The sequence below is a fragment of the Bombina bombina genome, chromosome 3, assembly GCF_027579735.1.
Source record: "Bombina bombina isolate aBomBom1 chromosome 3, aBomBom1.pri, whole genome shotgun sequence".
NCBI classification, from domain to species: Eukaryota; Metazoa; Chordata; class Amphibia; order Anura; family Bombinatoridae; genus Bombina; species Bombina bombina.
The window spans coordinates 256,770,462-256,794,793 of NC_069501.1; the positions used below are offsets into that span (position 1 = coordinate 256,770,462).

At 37.4% G+C, this 24,332-nt stretch overlaps 1 protein-coding gene across 1 annotated transcript in view; it reads left to right on the plus strand.

Moving 5' to 3' along the window:
• Positions 1 to 23,676, plus strand: part of NLK (nemo like kinase) — a gene marked incomplete in the record, with an annotated part of 697,670 nt that extends 673,994 nt beyond the window's left edge. The window contains 2 exon segments of the mRNA XM_053706265.1: positions 7,547 to 7,640; positions 21,787 to 23,676. Of these exon segments, the coding sequence (XP_053562240.1) occupies positions 7,547 to 7,640; positions 21,787 to 21,841 (149 nt within the window).
• Between the last annotated feature and the right edge of the window lie 656 nt (positions 23,677 to 24,332).

A 24,332-nucleotide genomic window follows, 5' to 3' on the forward strand; every position in this document is an offset into this window, starting at 1 on the left:
TTATGGCGGTCCTAAGGCCGCGGGGCATAGCAGTAGCCCCTTATTTAGACGACATCCTGATACAGGCGTCAAACTTCCAAATTGCCAAGTCTCATACGGACGTAGTACTGGCATTTCTGAGGTCGCATGGGTGGAAAGTGAACGAGTAAAAGAGTTCTCTATCCCCACTCACAAGAGTTTCCTTTCTAGGGACTAGGGATAGATTCTGTAGAAATGAAAATTCACCTGACGGAGTCCAGGTTATCAAAGCTTCTAAATTCCTGCTGGGTTCTTCATTCCATTCCGCGCCCTTCGGTGGTTCAGTGTATGGAAGTAATCGGCTTAATGGTAGCGGCAATGGACATAGTGCCGTTTGCACGCTTACATCTCAGACCGCTGCAACTATGCATGCTCAGTCAGTGGAACGGGGATTACACAGATTTGTCCCCTCAACTGAATCTGGACCAAGAGACCAGGGATTCTCTTCTCTGGTGGCTATCTCGGGTCCATCTGTCCAAAGGTATGACCTTTCGCAGGCCAGATTGGACAATTGTTACGACAGATACCAGCCTTCTAGGTTGGGATGCAGTCTGGAACTCCCTGAAGGCTCAGGGATCGTGGACTCAGGAGGAGTCTCTCCTTCCATTAAATATTCTGGAACTAAGAGCGATATTCAAGGCTCTTCAGGCTTGGCCTCAGTTAGCAACTCTGAGGTACATCAGATTTCAGTCGGACAACATCACGACTGTAGCTTACATCAACCATCAAGGGGGAACGAGAAGTTCCCTAGAGATGTTAGAAGTTTCAAAAATATTTCGCTGGGCAGAGATTCACTCTTGCCACCTATCAGTTATCCATATCCCAGGTGTAGAGCACTGGGAGGCGGATTTTCTAAGTCATCAGACTTTTCATCCGGGAGAGTGGGAACTCCATCCGGAGGTATTTGCACAACTGATTCATCGTTGGGGCAAACCAGAACTGGATCTCATGGCGTCTCGCCAGAACGCCAAGCTTCCGTGTTACGGATCCAGATCCAGGGATCCCAAGGCGACACTGATAGATGCTCTAGCAGCACCCTGGTCTTTCAACCTGGCTTATGTGTTTCCACCGTTCCCACTGCTCCCTCAACTGATTGCCAAGATCAAGCAGGAGAGAGCATCAGTGATTCTGATAGCACCTGCGTGGCCACGCAGGACCTGGTATGCAGATCTAGTGGACATGTCATCCTTTCCACCATGGTCTCTGCCTCTGAAACAGGACCTTCTACTTCAGGGTCCTTTCAACCATCCAAATCTAATTTCTCTGAGGCTGACTGCCTGGAGATTGAACGCTTGATTTTATCAAAGCGTGGCTTCTCCGAGTCAGTTATTGATACCTTAAGACAGGCACGAATGCCTGTCACCAGGAAAATTAACCATAAGGTATGGCGTAGATATCTTTATTAGTGTGAATCCAGGGGTTACTCATGGAGTAAGGTCAGGATTGCTAGGATATTATCTTTTCTCCAAGAAGGTTTGGAAAAAGGATTGTCAGCTAGTTAAGCGTTCCAGACGTTCAGGCATTTTGTCAGGCTTTAGTTAGAATCAAGCCTGTGTTTAAACCTGTTGCTCCACCATGGAGCTTAAACTTGGTTCTTAAGGTTCTTCAAGGAGTTCCGTTTGAACCTCTTCATTCCATAGATATCAAGCTTTTATCTTGGAAAGTCCTTTTTTTTTTTTTTTTTGTAGCTATTTCCTCGGCTCATAGAGTCTCTGAGCTATCTGCCTTACAATGTGATTCTCCTTATCTGATTTTTCATACGGATAAGGTAGTCCTGCGTACCAAACCTGGGTTCTTACCTAAGGTGGTATCTAACAAGAATATCAATCAAGAGATTGTTGTTCCATCCTTGTGTTACACAATCTGGACGTGGTCCGTGCTTTAAAGTTTTACTTACAAGCTACTAAAGATTTTCGTCAAACATCTGCTTTGTTTGTTGTCTACTCTGGACAGAGGAGAGGTCAAAAGGCTTCGGCAACCTCTTTTTCTTTTTGACTAAGAAGCTTAATCCGCTTAGCCTATGAGACTGCTGAACAGCAGCCTCCTGAAAGGATTACAGCTCATTCCACTAGAGCTGTGGCTTCCACTTGGGCCTTTAAAAATGAGGCTTCTTTTGATCAGATTTGCAAGGCGATGACTTGGTCTTCGCTTCATATTTTTTCAAAATTTTACAAATTTGATACTTTTGCTTCTTCGGAGGCTATATTTGGGAGAAAGGTTTTACGGGCATTGGTTCCTTCCATTTAAGTTCCTACCTTGTCCCTCCCTTCATCCGTGTACTTTAGCTTTGGTATTGGTATCCCACAAGTAATGGATGATCCGTGGACTTGATACACCTTACAAGAGAAAACACAATTTATGCTTACCTGATAAATTTATTTCTCTTGTGGTGTATCCAGTCCACGGCCCGCCCTGTCATTTTAAGGCAGGTAATTTTTAAATTTAAACTACAGTAACCACTGCACCCTATGGTTCCTCCTTTCTCGGCTTGTTTTCGGTCGAATGACTGGCTATGACAGTTAGGGGAGGAGCTATATTACAGCTCTGCTGTGGGTGTCCTCTTGCAACTTCCTGTTGGGAATGAGAATATCCCACAAGTAATGGATGATCCGTGGACTGGATACACCGCAAGAGAAATAAATTTATCAGGTAAGCATAAATTGTGTTTTTGCCTCTGCCTGGAGGGTTCATGGTGGGCAAAGTACACAGTGTGGATGCCAGAGGATTGGTGGGGCGCCCCCCCTTGAACCCCCCCAGGCAGAGGCAAAAAAGATGTGAAGATGGGGGCATTACAGTGCAGCGTATATATATGTTGAGATATACTACCTGTAATCTGCACATGCTGGTGATTAGTCGCATTCTACACATTTGTTTGTGTGAATGCGTAATTGTGAGCATGCACATGTCAAGGTAGCAAATCTCGACACGGTAGCTCTTTTCATCAGAACACCGGCATCAAAGTGTTAACATTGGAACGAAGTTCTGATGTAAACACTTGCTGTAAAAATTAAACCACATGATTGTGGATGCGATCATGTGATCTGGCATCGGAACATGGGGGGCTGCCTTCACTGTTAGTCATGTCCCCAACCCGACTAATGCTTGGACAAAGAGGGAGGCTGTAGGACACCACATAAGGTAGGACATAGTTAAAATGATATGCATTGTAATAATATTCTTCGTTATAGAATGATGTCTTTCATGTTAAAGACATGTAACCAATGCCGCTTTATTTCATGGACGTTAAGCACAGGGCAACTGTTCAGTTTGCTTGCTTCCTCAGTGATAACGACAATTAACCTGCTAGAACATAACCACAGACTCATGAACACATTTGCTCAAACACCCTTGCAGCAGATATGAAAGGGACAGATTGATAGAGATAAGCTTAAAACTTATTCTAAGCATTAAAGGGACATGATACCCAAATATTGAAGCATTTGAAAGTGATGCAGCATCGCTGTAAAAAGCTGACTAGAAAATATCACCTGAACATCTCTGTTCAAAAAAAGTAAGATATTTTACCTCAAAATTTCCTCAACCACATCCCATTGTATAGAGACTTTAGGCAGCCAATAAGGAATGCTATTCCTAGGACTTGCAAGGAAACATGCAATTTAGTATGTGCAGGCCCAGTCGAATGAATTTCCTACTCATTTTAAGGAACTTTATTATGAAATCTTACATGATTTCAGTAAAATCCCATGAGATCACAATAAAGCAAAGTGTGACATCAGCACTGATGAAGCTGATCTTTCAACATGACGCTGGCAGTAGGTAAATGATAGCTGTTCACAGAGCACTTACTGTTATGAACTAAACATATTTTGAGGAAAAATATCTTCCTTTCTTTTACATGGAAATGTGCAGGTGATATTTTTTTCTCTGCTTTTTACAGTTATGCTGCATCACATTCATGTGATTTAGCATATGGATATTAAGTCCTTTTAATTCATATTTACAAATTATTATTGCATTTTGCTTTCCTGTTTCTCACAATGGCAAGTCCTTGTTTAAAATGTTTTAATGCTGCAGATTCTAGACACAATAGCTAGGGGCTGATAATTTGGAGTCAGGGGAACCAAGTATATTGGCTTTGGAACAACAGCCAGTCTGGCATATTTTTAGTAGGATCTGACCATCTCTTAAACAAAAGTAATGGACACATTTTAGCTGTGAGTTATATCAAATGTCAGAGATTCACAAATTTCATTTTAAAATACAGTAAGGGCTTTATGTTGGCAGATAAGTATCTGTAGTACATCAGTGAATAATTTTCCCTGCAATGAAATCTATACTAGCAGAATGTTTGAGTCAGTGTCCCATATGGGGACTGACATTGCTAGAACTGTTGGCTTTAGAACAAAACCGTATAATGTAGCTTTTTCAAAATAAAGAGAGTTCAATGCTTTCATGTTCAAGTGGACAATTCTTCTTGTACATTTATTTTGTCTGTTTGTTGCAAAGGATACGAATAGGAATGTTTGATAAGACAGAATTTATAGCAGTTGTACTGCTGTGGGAGATTTTTGTTTCGTAAATAGTAAATATGGTCAAAAAAACTAGGAGATTTTCTTTACTTTATTTCTTGGTTCATTTCCACTGTAACACCCACTGGGTATTTTATTCTGTATTACACCTACCTAAAAGATTATGGGCACAAACATTACCAATTAACCTGCCAGGTCCATATATAGCGCAACTACAATCAATACTTATTAAGTTAATCTGGAATAGCTGCAAACCCAGAGTAGCTACCATGTTCCGGTCAAGACGGAGGACTGGGTGTCCCACACGTCCTAAGGTATTACCAAGCAAACACACTCCAGCGCATTCTAGACTGGCACACCAGTACACAAGATAAAGCTTGGATATCACTCGACTCCCATATCCTCAAAACCCCTGAACTTGGCCCCCTTTGCTGGTTACCTGCTACTCATAGACCCACTAGAGTGAGAGAGACTCCCCTCTATAGACATATTTTTTGCTCATGGGACAACATAATTAAGGGTACTTGGGATATCTTCTCCTTTTTCCCCTATGTCCCCAATCTTCCAAAACACAAACAGGTAGATTACAAGTTATACGTGTTAGAGGGTATTTAACGAACGCAACAAAAGTTGCGCTATTTCACCCTCCATAGCGCTGCCATTACAAGTTTTCAAACAGCTGGCTTGTGCGTGCGATATGGTTGTGTTGAGCTCCATACCGCACAAAATACAAGCGGTGTTTTGACGTGCACGTGCGTGCTTTCCCCATAAACATCAATGGGGAGAGTGTGTTCGGAAAAAAAAACTAACACCTGCAATCGCGGAATGAAAAGCTCCGTAACAGCCCTATTGATGTCTATGGGGAAAAAAAAGTTACGTTTAAACACCCTAAGAAAAAAACACTTCTAAACACCCCTAATCTGCCGCCCCCCACCATCGCCGACACCTACATAATGTTAATAACCCCTAATCTGCCGCTCCCGACATCGCCGCCACTATGAAAATTCATTAACTCCTATTCCACCGCTTTATCAACACCGCCGCCACTATAATAAACCTATTATCCCCTAAACCGAAAGCCCCCCACATCGCAATAAACTAATTTAAACTAGTAACCCCTAAAACTAACGCCCCCCTAACTTTTTATATTAACATTACAATTTCCCTATCTTAAATTAAATCTTACCTGTAAAATTAAAAAAAACTAAGTTTTAAACTAACAGTTAAATTAATATAACTATTAAACTAAAATTAAATTAACTACCAATTAAAGAAAACTAAAATACACATTAAAAAATCCTAACACTATTATAAAAATTAAGTATACAATTACAAAAAATAAAAAATATTAAATTACAAAAAATAAACACTAAATTACGAAAAATAACAAATGAAATTATCAAAAATAAAAAATAATTACACCTAATCTAATAGACCTACCAAAATAAAAAATAAAAACCTAGCCTACAATAAACTACCAATAGCCCTTACAAGGGCCTTTTGTGGGGCATTGCCACAAATAAATCAGCTCTTTTACCTGTATAAAAAAAAACACAAAGACCCCCCAACAGTGAAACCCACCACCCAACCAACCCCCAAAATAATAAACCTAACTCTAACAAAAACCTAAGCTACCCATTGCCCTGAAAAGGGCATTTGTATGGGCATTGCCCTTAAAAGGGTGTTATGCTCTTTTGCTTGCCCTGAAAAGGGAATTCAGCTCTTTTAAGATAGCCCAAACCCTAATCTAAAAAAAAAAAACACCACCCAAAAAAAGTTTAAAAAATCCTAACACTAACCCCCGACGATCCACTTACAGTTCCTGAAGTCCGGACATCCAGGCGGCGAGAGGTCTTCATCCAGACGGCGAGGTCTTCATCCATCCAGGCGGCGTCTTCTATCTTCATCTCGGCAGTGCAGAGCGGTTCCATCCTGAAGACATCTGGCACGGAGAATCCTCTTCATACGGTCGCCGCCGTATACTGAATCTTCAATGCAAGGGAGCCTTTTCATAATGGCGTCCCTTGCATTCCTATCGGCTGATTTGATATTGGAAATTCAAATAAGTCAATAGGATGAGAGCTACTGAAATCCTATTGACTGTTCAAATCAGCCAATAGGATGAGAGCTACTAAAATTCTATTGGCTGATTTGAATAGCCAATAGAATTTCAGTAGCTCTCATCCTATTGGCTGATTTGAATAGCCTCGCTGAATTATTTGACCTCACTTTTACACTCACACCTATACTAGTCCTATTTAATGGCAGACCTAAGTGTAAATGTAAAATAAAGCGGCTACTACTCCAAATTTGCCTAAACGGAGCAAAGTCCTTAATTGCAAGAAAATGGAAATCTGAGCTAATTCCCACTTTGGCTGAATGGAAAAATAGGACTTAAGAACTACTATCGCTAGAAGATTTTTTAAAACAAATAGAATAAATCTGTTCCACAATATTTTATTGGGAGACAATTACTGCACAAATGACTCCACAAACTGATTAAAGTCCATCCCCTTCCGCAATGCAATAGCACATGCATTCAACTCACTCTCCTTTCTTCCCCTCTAATCTTTCCCTCTTCTTGGGCCGGTTGCCTTCTTTCTTTCTTTTTATTATGTATCTTCCACATCTCCTCTTCTCCCCTCTGTTCTCATTCTTCTTGACTTACCTGCAACCAATAACGTTCTCCAGATATAAACTGCTATTTAAAGGGATGCTATCTAAATCTAATTATTGCCTTGCTACTAATTATGTCATCTCTCACTCTTAGCTCTTCTCATTAATCGAATGTGGAGAAATCAGGCAGATAAAGACCTTTGTTGTCATATTATCAATTAGGATGAGATTTAGTTCATCTATCTGTAATAACTGTTTAACACCATATGATAACCTTATACATAAAAAAAAATATTATGGTCTTGTGCTCTCTATCATCATTGATATTTGTACAAGACCAAGCCAAAAACATTTCATCTTAATATAAAAATATGTTTTTAATGCTCGAATAACACATTTAATGCCATCTTGTTTTGTTACAGAAATCATTCATCAGTTTATTTTGGAACAACAGAAAGGAAACAGAGTGCCACTCTGCATTAACCCTCAATCTGCTGCTTTTAAAAGCTTTATAAGGTAATTTACATTAAAATCTAGCTTTAACATAATTTGGTATGTGTGAACTGAATTAAACTGTATGGAAATTTGTATTTTAGTTATCATATGAGCCCAGCCCAAAAAGAAAATGGTTTCTGCTAAATAGTTTTTTTCCTAAGATATGGTGAGTCCACGGCTTCATCAGTTACTGTTGGGAATACCACTCCTGGCCAGCAGGAGAAGGCAAAGAGCACCGCAATCAAACAGTTAAGTATCACTTCCCTTCCCACAAACTCCAGTCATTATCTTTGCCTTAGGTGCAAGGAGGAGGTGAAGTTTTAGTGTCTGAAGATTTTATTTCACTTCAATCAAGATTTAATTATTTTGAAAGGCAGAGTAGGTTTACTCTGATCTTTCTTCTCAAGATTGGGTTTAGCCGTACTCCACGTTAGTCTCTTCAGTAGGGCAGGCATGGCTTTCAAGCAGTTAGGAACTTGTGAGGTGGGCCTTGCTGCGTTTTCCTAACATGTTGCTGCCCCTATATAGAAAGCCTAAGTAGGTTTACTCTGAGCTTCCTTTTTTTCTACAGGTCTCTCTGAGGAGTGGCATCCTCTCGCGCTGTGTAGGCTGTCCTCCTGCCGGACGGCTAGACTGCAAGTAAGTGCTTTTGTCTTCTAGGTATGGAGACTGTGCACTTAATAAGGTTGAGCTGCAGCATTATATGGGACAAGGAATCCTTTGCATGGATATGTACAGGCAGGGAGCAGGCACTTTTTATTGTGACAGAAGACTTGGGGGTCTTACTTTTTATTGGTAAAGTATTCCTTTTAATTTTGTGGGCTGTTGTCAGTTTTATAGCTTATCGTTTTGCTCTTAATTGCTTCAAGAGTCATATAAGTAGTTAATTTAGTCACAGAGCTCTAACGGCAGCTAGCAGAATAATGCTGCGTTGCTCTCAGTATGATTACACCGTAACATTGATACTATGGAGGCTGTGTTTAGTTTAAAACTTTTTGTGCAGGAATGCTGCTGACATGCTAAAAACTAGAGAGGTTACCTTGGTCTGAGTTTGTAATATGTTCAGATGATTGGGGGTAACAATGTACTGAATATGGACGATACGCACTTTACAGTATCCGCCATTACAAATTCATGGCGGGATGTTATACTTAGAAATACGCGCTTAGGATTGTCTGCGCTGCAAGATGACAATGTTGAATACATTTTGGACTTTAAATTAAAAGATGTGCTGAATTCCCTGTCTTTATTTTAGAACTCCTCAGTACTCTAGGCTTTCTAGCTCATCTCATCTGCAGGTGAGCTCTTCTTTGTATTCATTTTAGGGGTCTGCACCAATCAAGGTTAATACTTTGATATAAATGTCCACAAACACTTTATCATTTATGCCGCTTGTTTTGTGTAGCTTTTAGTAGGTATATTAAGGTGTGTATCATATCCAGGAGACAAATTATTTACAACAGACTTTTATGTAGAGATGAGTTAGTGGGTGAGCTAGCTAGACAGTGTTTAAGACTCGGTACTATATGTATATGTTTTATTTAATACTATTTCATTCATCGGCAGTGTTGCTTTAAGACTAGTATGTTGACGGGAATTATTTTTTCTTTGCAGCTTTTCTTTTTTCTTTTTTTTTTGTAGCTTTACTTTGTTTTTGCATATAATAATATTTCTTTCATTAGGTGGTTAGAGTCCACGAGCCATTACTCCAGGGAATTCAACTCCTGACCACCAGGAGGAGGCAAAGATACCCAACATTGCACAAGCTCCTAAGTAATTCAACGGGAGTGAGCACAATGTTATCTATATGTCACACATGAACTAGCACTGTCTAGCTCCAAAGAAAATGACACGATGCACTGATATAAGAGGCGGACTTCAAAGGCTTAGAAATTAACATATGAGCCTACCTAGATTTAGCTTTCAACAAAGAATACCAAAAGAACAAAGCAAATTGGTGATAAAAGTAAAATGGAAAATTCCCTATCTGAATCATGAAAGTTTAATTTTGACTAGACTGTCCCTTTAAATGTTTTATTTAACATGGCCCCTTTAAGAATGATTATGCTGGGTCCGGTTAGTGCGGTTTAATCCTGAATTAACTAGCATCTTTGTTTTCTTGTGCTCCTACATGTATTTTTTAGTTAGTTCAGTTTGGGGTTTGTTGTTTACAGTACAAGGGGTATGTTTGCACAGCGTAGGTCCTCAGCTCTCCGTTAATGAAAGCGTTAACATTTTTCTGCTGTGCTCGTTACTTTCTCCCTCACTCTGCCAGTGGCTATCAGATGCATTATATCTTATCTGTCAAAGTGTTAAGAAGGGGTAAGGGCATTTTCTCCAGGATTGTGGGGTCCTTATTTTCATGGGATTTATTAATATTTATCTTAATTTCACCTTATATAAGTTAATTTTATGTTTTTGTTAGGGTATAGCAACCTAAGTGTACTTCACTGTATATGCATAAATCTGCTTTACAGTTGTATATCAGTGGTTAAAGTGATGGTAAACTCTACCCTTTTTAAAATCAGATCCGGAATGTTAGTGATAATTTAGATGGAGTTAATTCATCAGTTGTAATGAAGATGCGCTATAACTATACTTTTAAATATAGATTTGAAACTCAAATACCCTGCACTCCACCTCCCACTTCAAAAATAAATCTTTTCTGTCAGCCAACGTTTTGAATTGTTCTCCAATCAATCTCTTTATTGGGCACTTTTGTTGTAGCTAGAGCGCTAATTGGAGAACAATTCAAAATGTTGGCTCACAGAAAATTTGACTTTTGAAGTGGGTGGCGGAGCGCAGGGAATTTAAATTTCAGAACTATGTTAAAAAGTAACTTTAAGCACAACTTCATTACAACTAATGAATTAAACTTCATCTAAAATATCACCAACATTCCGGATCTGATTTTAAAAAGGGGAGAAGTTTAACTTCACTAACTATCGCTCCACTTATACTGAGGGTTAAGTACTTGTCTTATATCTAATACACTTGTGTTCTGCACTACTTCTATTAGTTTTATCTGTGTTACTTTTGTTCTGGTTACTATACCATGGAACAGTCTGGAACTGACCCTTCTGAGCTAGACCTTTGTAGGACATGTCTACTGACTTTATTTTCAACCAACAGGTGCACTGTAAGCAAATTGACTTTTATATGCCATCCAGCTCAGCTTGCAGTACTTATTAAACTCAGTATTACTCTCTCAAACAAGTACACCTGCTGTTCAAAGGGAGATTTGTCCTACTACAGTGAGCTCTTTTAAACTGACTAATTTAATCCTACTATTTTAATGTAAGGTGGTCTTACTTAACAGGGGCAAGCATTCGCGCACCTCCAAACACATAAGAGCACATATTATTTCACATATTTTAAACTTGTTTCTTAATGCTGCAAACATTACTTTCTTAATATTTCTTTTTTTTTTTAAAAAAAGATGAGATCTTAGTCACACAATATGGCCATATTCTGCTAAGCCAGTCACCACTTACAAGGTGTCCCACAATAGACTGGTCCTAACACTAACATTAGCCTAACTGGGCTGAATAATACAATTCTAATATGCCAAAATAGGATTCCAACATTGCAATACTATACCTCCAATCAAGACGGCATAGAATGAGCTGGTCTTACTTATATATTTTCCTCTATTACCTAGACCTGCTCTTGAAGTCCCGTTATAATAATTTACTGCTGTATTTGTTTACATTTTCACAGTAAAACTGATTTAGTGCTGTACTCACTGTTATAATTTAGATCCTTTAGAAGTTAGATCCACTGATCACTAATTTTGTTAAACTAAGTGTATATTGCAAATTGTATTACTTCTAGTACAGCTTTGCAATTTTGTATGCATCTTTTATTTCATACAGGTGGTGAAACTCCAAAATGAATCACTTATCCCTACCACTAGGAGGATGCAAAGATTTCAAAATCCCAAGAGCAATATAAAACCCCTCCCACCTCATAGGTACCTCAGTCTTGTCTTTGCCTCTGCTGGAGGTGGTTTAAGAATGAAAACATGTGTTTGATTCTACAGAGAGAAAGGTTTTCAGTGTGTTTTGAGACCCATTTTCCCCTCAGAGTACAGTGCTTGCCAGAAAGATGTATATGGGGTATGGTTTGTAACTCTTTTTTCACTTCAGGAATATTTGTCACAGACCTTCCATAATTGGTTGCAGGAACTTGTCTTTTGCCTCCTTCTATGCATCTACAATATACTCCTATTCTATAACCTCTGCTGTTATGTTACAGTACTCGGTTGACGTTCTACTGGTTTACTGGTAGATGAGTGTCCTTTGGTTTGTTGCTCTATTTGGTCTGGCTACAGCTCCAGGAATTTTCATAAAGTTTCTGGGTGCCCTATTGTCTGTGATCAGATTTCAAGGTGTTGTGTTTCCTTACCTGGACAATATCTTGGTTCAAGCTCCATCTTTTCATTTAGCAGAATCTCATACCAACAGACTGTGGTTGTTTATTCAACAGCATGTTTGGAAGATAAGTTTTCAAAAGAGTTCTTTCTTACCTTAGACAAAGGTTACTTTTCTGTGGTTTTGAATTGATTTAGTCTCCATGAGTCTCTAACAGATCAGAGAAGGCAAAAAAATGGTGTCAGCCTGTCTGAACCTTCAGTCTCTCTCCTTTTCTATGTTGCTCTTTGTATGGTAGTACTGGGTCTCATGGTTGCATCCTCAGATGCAATTCCAATTGCTTGTTTTCACATGACACCTCTTCAGCTTTGTGTGCTTCATGACTGGTGCAGAGATCATACTCCACTATCTCAAAAGAGATCATACTCCACTATCTCAAAAGTTTTTTCTAGATCACAGTACAAGTCAGTCTCTAACTTGGTGGCTGGATCATCAGTTCATTATTCACGGGGCTTCTTTTGTTTGTACTAACTGAACGGTGATAACTACAGATGTAAGTCTTTCAGGTTGGGTAACTGTTTTGGGTTCTCTGATAGCACAAATGAGCTATTTTTAGGGCTTTTCAGACTTGGCCTCTGTTGAAAAGGGAGTCGCATCTCCGCTTTCAATCAGACAATGTCACAACAGTTGCAGAGTCTTGTCTAGACTCTGCAGTTCATATTCCAGGTGTGAACAACTGGGAAGCAGCTTTTCTCAGTTGTCAGTCTCTACATCCAGGGGAATGGTCTCTTCACCAGGATGTGTTCAATCAGATTGTGGATCTTTGAGGTCTATTAGAGATAGATCTGGTGGCTTCTCGTTAAAACAAGAAACGTCCCAGGTACTTTGCGAGGTCCATGGACTCTCAGGCAGAGTTTGTGGATTCTCTAGTAGTTTATTGGTCATTTCATATTGCTTATCCATTTCCTCCTCTGGTACTTTATCCTAGAGTGACTTCCAAGATAAGACTAGCAAAATTGTCAGTAATCCTAATTGCTTCAGCTTGGCCTCGCAGGATTTTGTATGCAGATCTGGTTCAGATGTCCAGCTGTCCTCCTTGGTCACTTTCCCTGTCTAGAGGTCTGATTTCCCTTCCAGATATCAAATCTCTAAGCTTGATTGCATGGAGATTGAACGATTAGTTCTTCAGGAAAGGGGTTTCTCAGGTTCTGTAAAAACTTTAATCCAGACTCGTAAGGCTGTGACTAGAAGGATTTATCATAAGGTCTGAAAGGCTTTTATTGCTTGGTGTATAGTTCTTATAGGATGGTTTGGATAATGACCTATCTGCTAGCTATTTGAAAGGGCAGATTACTGCTCCTTTTTGTTTCATAGGAAGATTGCTAATCTGCCTGACATTCATGGTCTTGTACAGGATTTGGTACGTATTAAGCCTGTTATCAAGTCAATTTCTCCTCCCTGGAGTCTTAACTTGGTGTTAAAGGGACAGTATACTATAAAATTGTTTTTCCCTTAATGTGTTTCCAATTACTTTTATTACTAGCTGCAGAATATAAAATGTATGAGATTTGCTTTTTAAGGCTTATTTGTGTATATGAATTAGCTGATTTTGTGTTTTGAAGCCACAACCTAATAAATCGGGTTGAGCTTGTAGGTATAATCAAATCTTATTACTTTATTACATTGTATACATATACCTGCTTCTTTATCTTATATCTGTCCATAAACCAATCACCAATACTTGGAGAGAACAATGGAAAATTAACATTTTATTACCTTATCTCTTCTATAACCAACTGTGAGTGTAATTTCTTCTACTGGCTGTGTTAATACATCTTGGCCTTAAGGCCAAACCTTTCAGGATGGGTGGGGATACCACAGGCTAAATAAACTATTTCAAATGCCAATATAAGGGTAATGGAAATACTTGTAAACAATTTAATACACTCCAGCAGGTAAAGTGGATCATTGGGAACAAATAAAAGGGGAGAACATTTTTGAGTTAACTGTCCCTTTAAAGGTTTTGCAGGCTGCTCATTTTGAGCCTATGCATAAAGTAGATATTTAAGATAGTTTCTTGGAAGGTCTTATTCCCTTTATCTATGTCTTCTGTTAGAAGAGTTTCTGAATTGTCTGCTCTTTCTTGTGATCCTCCTTATCTTATCTTTTGTCAGGATAAGGCAGTCTTAATTACCAAGTTTAATTTATTGCCTAAAGTTGGGTCTTCAGTCAATATCAGTGGGGGAATTATTGTCCCTTCTTTGTGTCCTAATACAAAGAATACTTCAGAGAGATATTTGCTTAATTTGGATGTTACACACAATTCCAGAGATATAAAACACCACTGTGCTGAATTGAACACAATGTAATACTACAAAAAGGAAAAGGTGTGCAGTATGTACAAAAAAGTTAAAAACACTCTTTATTGGTAACCATTAAAATCTTAATAAAAAAGAAAAAGTGTGTCAGTTCCTAAAGGTTTCCAGTAAAAAGGGTTAATAATCGGCAGTACCCTCCTGCACCTTCACAAAAACCGGACAACATTAGGACTAGAAGAAAAAAAGTAAACAATGAAAAATGGCCAAAGGGTTTTGGGACAATGTGTGATATTTGATATAGAGAACCAAAAGTTGAAGTACAGTCAATAGCAAACAGCTTTAATGCAGTAAAGGAAACGGGAAAATGGGAATATTTCTCAACATCCAACAACATGTACTTCTATGCGCTCGTCCTGCCTGCAAGTGTCCTGGGGGTTACCCATTCAGCTGATTTTCTGATTGGTTCCCTATCACTTTTTATCCTCCACACAGTTACTAAACAATAATTTCCTTAAAGTATCAGTTTCCTAAATCCTCATTGATATAAATTATCAGTTTTAAATATTTATGGTAACTAGTTTCAATATATTGATATCACGAAACACGCACACAGCACAAAACCTCGTCCACAAACGCGTTTCGGCACTGAATACATGACTTTGTCAAGGTTAAGGGCCGGCCCCGTTCATGGCAGTCTTATTTGTATTATCTTATCACCATGGTTGCCAGCACGGCAAGTTTGATTTAATTGGCAATCATTAAATCATTCTAATATTCTGACATATTTTGTGTAACGTGTTGCAAAAATCTTTTTCACTTTTTTACTTCCATGTTAAAACAATTTCCGAGAGATCATGTTTCTATATTTGGATGAAGTTTGGATATAGTTTGTCAAAAAATCATGTTATGTGTCACAATCTTTGTAAGTATTTGTACTGAAAATAATAAGATACGCTCCTATGTATATTCATCCTATAATATCACATAGATATTCAAGATATCATATCAATCACTCTCTCTTTTTCTCACTTATAAGTTGTTCTGTTCGAGTGCAGAACCGCATATTTATGCTTCATCTTCGATCTCTTATATTTCACCATTCAGGTGTGCCTTTAATATCATAGGTGACAGAGAACATATCCTGTATACATATTAACTTTCCTTTTCCCATAAACCAGGACATGACAATTTAGTCATTTTTTTTCTGCTGCATAGTAAATCACAGTGGAGGTTTCCTAATTCAGGTTTTCCTCCATTGTTTCAATACTCAGCAGATAAGTAATAACATTTCTTAAGATATTTACAAAAAGCAACCAAAAGAGATGTCTTCATTTAGATCTCTAGGGTTTTTACTTTGTAGAGCATAGTCTCTTAATTTGGATTTTGGCAGAGCTTAAACATTTTGGGCGAGATTTCATATACCGTGCAGGCTTCAGCGTAACTGCTGAAGCCCGCGTGGCCCGTAATTTCACCTTGCACATCGGGGAATCGAATAAACCCCGCCGGCAGTTCATAAACTGCCCGTAAGTCGGATAAACTAGCGGTGTACAGAAATGTCCGTAAATACACATTTCTGGAGTCGCCAATGACTTACAGTACTTTAGAAACTGCCGGCTCCTAAGAAAAGAAAATAAAAAAAAATTAAAAATCGCCCATAAAAGTCTAACCCGCCTCTCAAAAATAAACCCCACACGTAAAACCCCTATATACCCCATCGTCCCCATATCGGAACTAATAATAAATGTATTAACCCCTAATCTGCCAACTCCCACATCGCAATGTATTAACGCCTAATCTGCCAACCTCCACACCCCAAACTACCTAATACAAATATTAACCCCTAATCCTCCATTCACCCACATCACAAGCTACCTAATAAAACTATTAGCCCCTAATCCACCAACCCCCCGCAACGCAAAGTATCTATCAACACTATTAACCCCTAATCCGCCAACTCCCCACAACGCTAAGTACCTATCAACACTATTAACCCTAAACCGCCAACCCCCCAGAACGCAAAGTACCTATCAAAACTATTAACCCCTAAACCGCAAAACCCCCACAACGCAATAAACCTAATAAATCTATTAACTCCTAAACTGTCAAACCCACTCAACGCAAATAACTAATTAAATTACTAAGCCCCCTAAACTAACAACCCCTAAATTAACCCCAATTACATTAAATTAAAAAATACTAATTTACAATTAAAATTTAAAAAAAACTAACATTACTTAATCAAAAAAACTAAGATTCAATTAATCTAAAATTACAAAAAGAAAAAGTATACAATCACAGAAAAAAATAAACACAATTATCAAAAATAAAAAAATTAAATCTAATCCCTATGAAAATAAAAAAGCCACACCAAAATAAAAACACCCCCTAATCTAAACTACCAATTGCCCTTAAAAGGGTTTTTTGTAGGGCATTGCCCTAAATTAAACAGCTCTTTTACCTCTAAAAAATACTAAGTCTCCACCCACTAAACCCCCCAAAATAAAATAAACCTAACCATAAAAAAAACCTAAACTACCCATTGTCCCTAAAGGGGCATTTGTATGGGCATTAACCTTAAAAGGGCATTTAACTCTTTTACAAGTGCCCATTAAATCCATAATCTAAAAAAAAAAAAAAAAAAAAAGCCTAAGTCTAACCTCAAATAGGTACTCATGGTTCCTGAAGTCCAGCAGTGAAGTCTTCTTCCAAGCGGGGATCTCTTCTTTCTTCATCAAGGACCAAGCCAGCACGGAGCAGAGATGACTGTGGAACTGAAGACTGGCGACCACTGAACCATGGAGGGTTGAGGATCCTCTTCGTACGATCGCTGCCGTACACTGACTATTGAATGCAAGGTACGCATTTAAATAGGGCGTACCTTGCATTCCTATTGGCTGAAAAAATTTAAATTGGTCAATAGAATGAGAGCTACTTATATCCTATTGGCTGATTTGAGTTAGCCAATAGGATTTCAGTAGATCAAATCCTATTGGCTAATTCAAATCAGCCAATAGGATTTGAGTAGCTCTCATTCTATTGGCTGATTTGAAATTTTCAGCCAATAGGAATGCAAGGTACGCCATATTTAAACGTTTACCTTGCATTCAATAGTCGGTGTACGGCGGCGATCGTACGAAGAGGATCCTCCATGGCTCCTCCATGGCTCCTTGGTTGCCAGTCTTCAGTTTCGTGGTCATCTCCGCTCTGCGCCGGCTTGGACCTGGATGGAAAAAAAAAGAGGTCCACACTTGGAAGAAGATGTTGGCCACTTGGAAGAAGACTTCACCGCCTGGAACAAGACTTTCGCCAGACTTCAGGAACAGTTAATACCTATTTGGGGTTAGACAGGCTTTTTTATTTTTTTATTTTATTTTTTAAGATTAGGGATTTAATAGGCACTTGAAAAAGAGCTGAATGCCCTTTTTTTTTTTTTTTTTTTTTTAAATAATTTTTATTGAGGGTCAAATAGTTACAAAAAATTCAGTTTGCTCAAATAAACATAAGTTTATATAACATAACATAAGTTAAAAAGTGTAAAACAAAGACAGAAAGATGTGTACAATCATACACAAGACTATATCACTTGGTACAACAATCCCATTTGATTACAAAATTGAGGGTTACATTGAATGCATAATATTTTGGGAGCAAACCTAAAACCTCTCTCCCTCTTCTCCCCCCCCCCCCCCCCCCTCGAAAGTAGCTGAAGCCACTTTTGGGCCCCAATTAATTCAATTTACTAATCAGAGGATTTGTGAGTGGAACAGGCCAACTTTGGACCTGTACTGATCATTCTCCTTCACATGCCTGCCAGAACACCATAGGTAGGTCCAGAGAACTGGAAAAGAATTGATGGAGGACATAAAAACTAACATGATATAGGCTCATAGCAGTTAATATGGTAATAACTAACAGTGTCAGAAAAACAAAAAATAGTTCTAATATGACATGCAAATGATGATTACTATGAATATGCAACAAAAAAGCATATATATCCTTAATAAGTGAGCAAATGTAGGTTATCAGAGACAGATGACATCCAGTTGGCTCTTTAAAACATACATAATACATATCTATTGCTTGAGGGACAAACTAATGAACCACCCTCTTTTTTTGCCCTCTCATGCAGTATAGGTCAATTTCCAAGCCTCTGTTCTTCTATCTAATCTGAGGGCTTTTAAGCAGAACAGGCCTCTTTTGAACCTGTATACACACTATTTTTAAATAGCAAATATAAAAATAATAGTTCTGTAATATTAAGCTTTTGGACCTCTGAAAATAATATATAAAAGAGATAGCGACTGAGCCCGTGTAAAAGCACAGTAGATTGGTGTATATGGAGTAGAAAACACTTTTGAATTTTCCTTTGTCATCTTAGATCAGGAGTAGAGTCGCATGCTGTCACAGAAAAAACAATACTAAATATATATAAGAGAATGCGACCCCAACATACATGAATCTCCAGAGTTCTTCAACCAGGCATAGTGTCATTGATCTGGGGAGAGTTCGTAATGAGGGTATGGCGCTCCTCCTGAACCTCACAGGCCCCTGCACACCCAAGAGAGAACAACATTCTCCTTCATCCCACTCCGGATCTTTGGGCCTTCCGGCACCACAAGCTGCTATAGGTTAGGATCAAACGACCCAGAGGTAAACTTGAGGCGTATGCATATGTGCAAGGGAATACTGTCTCTCGACACAGCCGCCACTCTTGGGTACTACATCATATTCTCTCTAAGAGCAGTCCTGTCCAGTGTAGAATCCTCCATAGACGACACAGTGGGTTGTATACGTGCCTCTAGGTCATTAAACCATATCGGATCAAGATCCCTATACAGGTCCCCAGTTCTGCTTCTTCCTGCCAGGGGGGCTTTTTATTTTCATAGGGATTAGGTTTAATTTTTTTATTTTTGATAATTGTGTTTATTTTTTTCTGTGATTGTAGACTTTTTTTATTTTGTGTAATTTTAGATTAATTTAAACTTATTTTTTTTATTTTTAAATTAATGCTAAGCTTTTTATTTTAATTGCAATTTAGTATTTTTTAATTTGAGCTAATTGGGATTAATTTAGGGGGCTTAGTAATTTTAGTTAGTTATTTGTGTTATGGGGGGTTGGCAGTTTAGGAGTTAATAGATTTATTAGGTCTATTGCGTTGTGAGGGGTTGGCGGTTTAGGGGTTAATAGATTTATTAGGTTTATTGCGTTATGGAGGTTTCGCAGATTAGGGGTTAATATGTTTAAAAGATACTTTGCGATGTGGGGGGTTGGCAGATTAGGGGTTAATATACTTTATATATTCGTTATTGCAGTTGGGGATTGCTGTTGACAGGGGAGGTGGTCACATTTTCAGCGTAAGGCTTACTGCGCCTGTCTATTTGTGGCATGATTAAAATGGAGTATAATTTCTCAATTTTCGCAGCGTAAGTCCTTGCGCTGAATATGTGATACGGATTTGCAACGCGGTTCTATGTTAGCTTATGGAAGTAAAATTTGCGGGAGACGGGTGAAATATACACGACACATGTGTGATAGCAATACCCGACTAAAAACCAGCGACGCCAGCTTTTGCCGACGCTACTTTAATCTCGCCCTTTATTTTTAAGCTACTGGAGACTTTAGAGACTCCTCTTCTTTGTGCATTTTTCTGGTCCTCGTAAGGGTCTGAAGGCTACGGCTGTTACTTTGGCTTCCTGGCTAAAACAATTAAGGCACAAAGCTTATTTGGAGGCGGGGGGTATGGGGACGTGTTATTGTTCATTCTACTAGGTGTGTTTTTACCTTGTGGGCTTTCAAGAATGAGGCTTTAGTATAATAAATTTGCAAGGTTGCAACTTGCAACATCGTCTTCTTTACACACTTTTACAAAATGTTATCTTTTTTTTTTTTGCCTCTCCTAAGGTGGCTTGTGGCAGGAAAGTTCTAATAAATAATGTGGCTGGCTTATCTTTTTGTCCCCTGCCCTTCATGGTGTTTTCTTAGACTCCACAGCTACAGCTTGGGTATTAGATCCTACAGGTGATGGATTGTGGACTCTCGCCACCTTATGAAAACAAAAATGTATGCTTACCTGATGAATTAATTTATATCATGGTGGTGAAGGGCCACAAAACCTGCCCAATGTTTACTTTATCAATTGGCGTCAGTTCTAGTTTGCACCTTAGTCTTTTGCACTTTTCTATTTCTCTCCTTTCTCTGCTATGTGTTAGACGGAGGTATACAGGGCAGTGTTTTTTATTAGATTACATTTCTCTTACATGGTTATCATTATATGTTTATTTGATTTTGTTAAAGTAATGATAAATGTAAGGTAGCAGCACAATGTATTCTAAATCTGTGCTATATACTGTGTGTGTGTGTATATATGTATATATATATATATATATATCTTATGCAAAAAAAACTTTTATTTCTTTCTTAATGTATAATTCTTATAAAGTTTTCATATATTGCCACTAAATGTAAAACAATAAAAATAAATCATATTTTCATTATAAATAAGAGACACCCCAAATGTATCTCTGATATATGGGAATATTACAATAAATTCTAACGTTAACATAAATTTAGTAGTTAGTGATGTGTTACCATATGCCAAATTACTTGAAAATGATGCAGCAGTTGACAATAGAAATATCACATTAACATTTCTACTTAAGAAAGGATGATATTTTTGCTCAAAATGTCTTCAGCTCACATGCTCTGTGATCTAGAACTACTCTTTTTACTGTTGTCTGCTTGGTGACAAAAAAAATTGACTTTGTGACTGCAAAGTTCACACTGTGCTTTTATGTAATCTCATGGGATTTCACCAAACTCTTGCAAGATTTCATTGTAAACTTCCTTAAACTTATAAAGGAAATAAAGTGGCTGTGCCTGCACATGCCATATGCATGCTCCCTTACAAGTGTCAGGATCCTGATTGGCTGCTTAAAGTCTCTGTGGGATAGGGCAACTGAGGTATTTTTTTAGGTACAATATCTTCTATTTTTTACATACACAGATATGCTGCATCACTTTCACGTTGCTCAACATTTGGGTATAATGTCCCTTTAAAATGCTATTAGCTGTACAAAGAATCTAAAACAAAACACACCACCAGTTTGTCTCCTTCTTTTATTTTATCATCTGGAATTAAATTGAAATATATCTAACCATTTCATATACATAGCTTGATGATTTTCATAGATAAGGGGCCCTATGCACACATTTCTTCATATCCTTCTAGATGGTTTTTGAATCATGGTGAAGTGTTTCAGAATGAATAATTGAATACAAGAGTATTATTCATGCATACTATTGTCATACTCGACTATCAACTTTGATCCACTTGGACCATAGCTAGCATGTTTGAAATGTTACATGATATGTGTCTTACTGTGTTTTATTGTATTTGTTTGTTTGTTTAAAAATTCATTAAAAACTATTACAATTTTTAGAAAAACAACCCACCACTATTTATTTTCTTTTTTGCAGTTCCACTGTGGCTCAGCCATCAGAGATGCCGCCATCTCCACTGGTATGGGAATAAAATTGAAAGACATACTACTGAAGATGACTTGTAGCTTTCCACTGGAGTCTTGGAATTAGAATTTTGGAGGTTGATGATGCTTGTACTGTAATTTTACTGATTAAGATTTAATTTATCAACCACTATATGTAAATTGTATATCCTAGATATGATGGTGTACTAGTGACTTTCAGTCCTATGAAGTCAGTGGTTGTACTTCAGAAAGAATTTAACTTAGAATTGCCTATTTTATTAATTATAAGCAGTTTTAAGGCTCAGAACAAATTAACAATTGCACCAAATTTGTGGAATAAATGGGTTTTATAGGCTGGTTCTAAATTTTTAATATTATTTTATTTATTTTTTTAATTAAAGAGAGACTGTGCAAAACATTTTATACTGAGCCATTCCTAAAACCTCATTTCTTTGCAAATAGAAATAATAAGAATACAGTTATTATCTAGAGACCAATGATGAAGTACTTCCTGGGGAAAAAAAAGAAAAATCCTACAGAATGGTAACATTATAAATTTATCAGGTTCTTTAATTTGAGAGGTTTTTTAAATGTTATTGTTTTGTTTAGGTTTTCTTTTTAAACTAGAACTGCACTGGAGACATTTTGCTGTTCACATACTATAAAGCAGAAGGTTTTGTGGTTAGATTGAGTGCATCTGTGATTAGAGGGAATTGAACTATGTTTTCTTCCCAGTATAAATATATAAAATATATATTTAATCTATTTTTCTTAGATTTCTTTTTCTTTAATATGTTTGAAGTTGTGGGCATGTCTCAGCCATCTCTGTAAATAATTCCATTGGCTGATTTTAATGGTCATTTTCATGTCCAGCTGTACAAAGTGAGCTAGCTTGCACAATTTAGCAATTTTAGATTTTTTTTTATTATGATTTTCTTTTTTTTGGGGGGGGGGGGATTTGCCCCTTTTCCCTTGCACTGGACAGATAAAAAGTGAGGAACAGATAATCAAATTCTGAATAAAGCTGACTGTAGGGACTAACTTTCTGTGTTTGTGTACTTAAACAAGAACAGCTGTTTAAGTCTTGAAATGTCACTCTAGAATTTTTTTTTTTAATTTTTTATTTTTTTTTCTGTTAAAACGCTGAAAAAAAACCTGTGTATATGTATATACAAACACAAACTGAAGGCCTCTACCTCCTGGAGTTTACAACTAAGCTTGTTTCACTCCAAATTATTATTTTTTAGGTTCAGTGTGCAGACTTGAAACTTGAATGTTCCTTCCAACTTTTATATGTAAGCATTACAATAAAGCAAATTAAAGTCAATTGAAGATTACTTTTCATCTCTGTTAAGGATTTTTAATGGATTAACCTTGTATGTATCCAAAAATCAAGGCTTTGAATGGAGACATTGGTATATGCAATGGACATTTAATTTATCTTAAAAGAAAATTATTTTTTAATTTTTTTTTTATTTTATTTTTTATTTTTTATCCTGAATGAGCTGGATTGTATTAGGAGGATACTAAACCAAGGATTTTTTTTTCCTAAGTTTTATTTTTGGGACATTTAACTTCAATGAAGTAATTTTGCTGTGAAAGACTATATATGTTTAAATTCTCTGTTTTGGCGATGATAATCATCGTTTTTTTGTTTTCTAAATTGCTCTGTAAAACCAAGATATTGCAACTGAACTATTTCAGCTCAGCTGTTTGGCAAAATTTTATCACCAGGCAAATCATACAAAAGATGGAAAGAAAAACCAAGGTTTGAAAGGTTATATCTTCGAAGATGATAATATGACACAATTACTGGTCACTTTGTAAAATGTAGATTTGAAGTACAGTGGTGAACATATTAAATGTGACATTTAAAAAAAAACATACTCTTTTTGTTTTCTTTTTGCTTTGGTTTTCTTTGTGATAGGTTTTCCTTTTAAAATGTTTTCTTATCTACATTGATAGAGGTTATAAAACATTTTAGATTTCGCAGAAAAATATACAAAATTCATACGATTTACTTTAGATTTTCTTAGCCTATCTGAAGCATTCAGTAGTACGCAAAACAGTAGTGAACAGGTCTCAAAGATTTCTCCTTTTTTTCAGTATGTTTTTTCTGACACTAAGGTCCATGTCCACTTAAAACAGGTATAAAGTTTACAAAAATATTCAGGTGACCTTTCATGACAGTGTTTTTGGCATATTGAAAGGCAGAGTTTAATTTACATTCTGCTCTGTGTGATTGTTCCAGTCCTTCATCCACTTCCCTCTCTTCAGTCCATCTCTTGTCTCCTATACACAAAAAATATACATCTAATATATGTGAAGACTCTTGTGTTTTATAGCCACATACCAGAAGGAGTCATATTAAAACTTCCTGGATGTTTTTAAGTCTCCTCTCATTCATTATTGATCATTCATTACCTGCCAACATTAGGTATCTGTTTGCGCTATAAGAGAATTGTAGTTTTGGTACAACCTGAAACTTATGCTTTATACAGACCAAGAGTATGGTGACCCTTTATGTTTGCTTTTTTC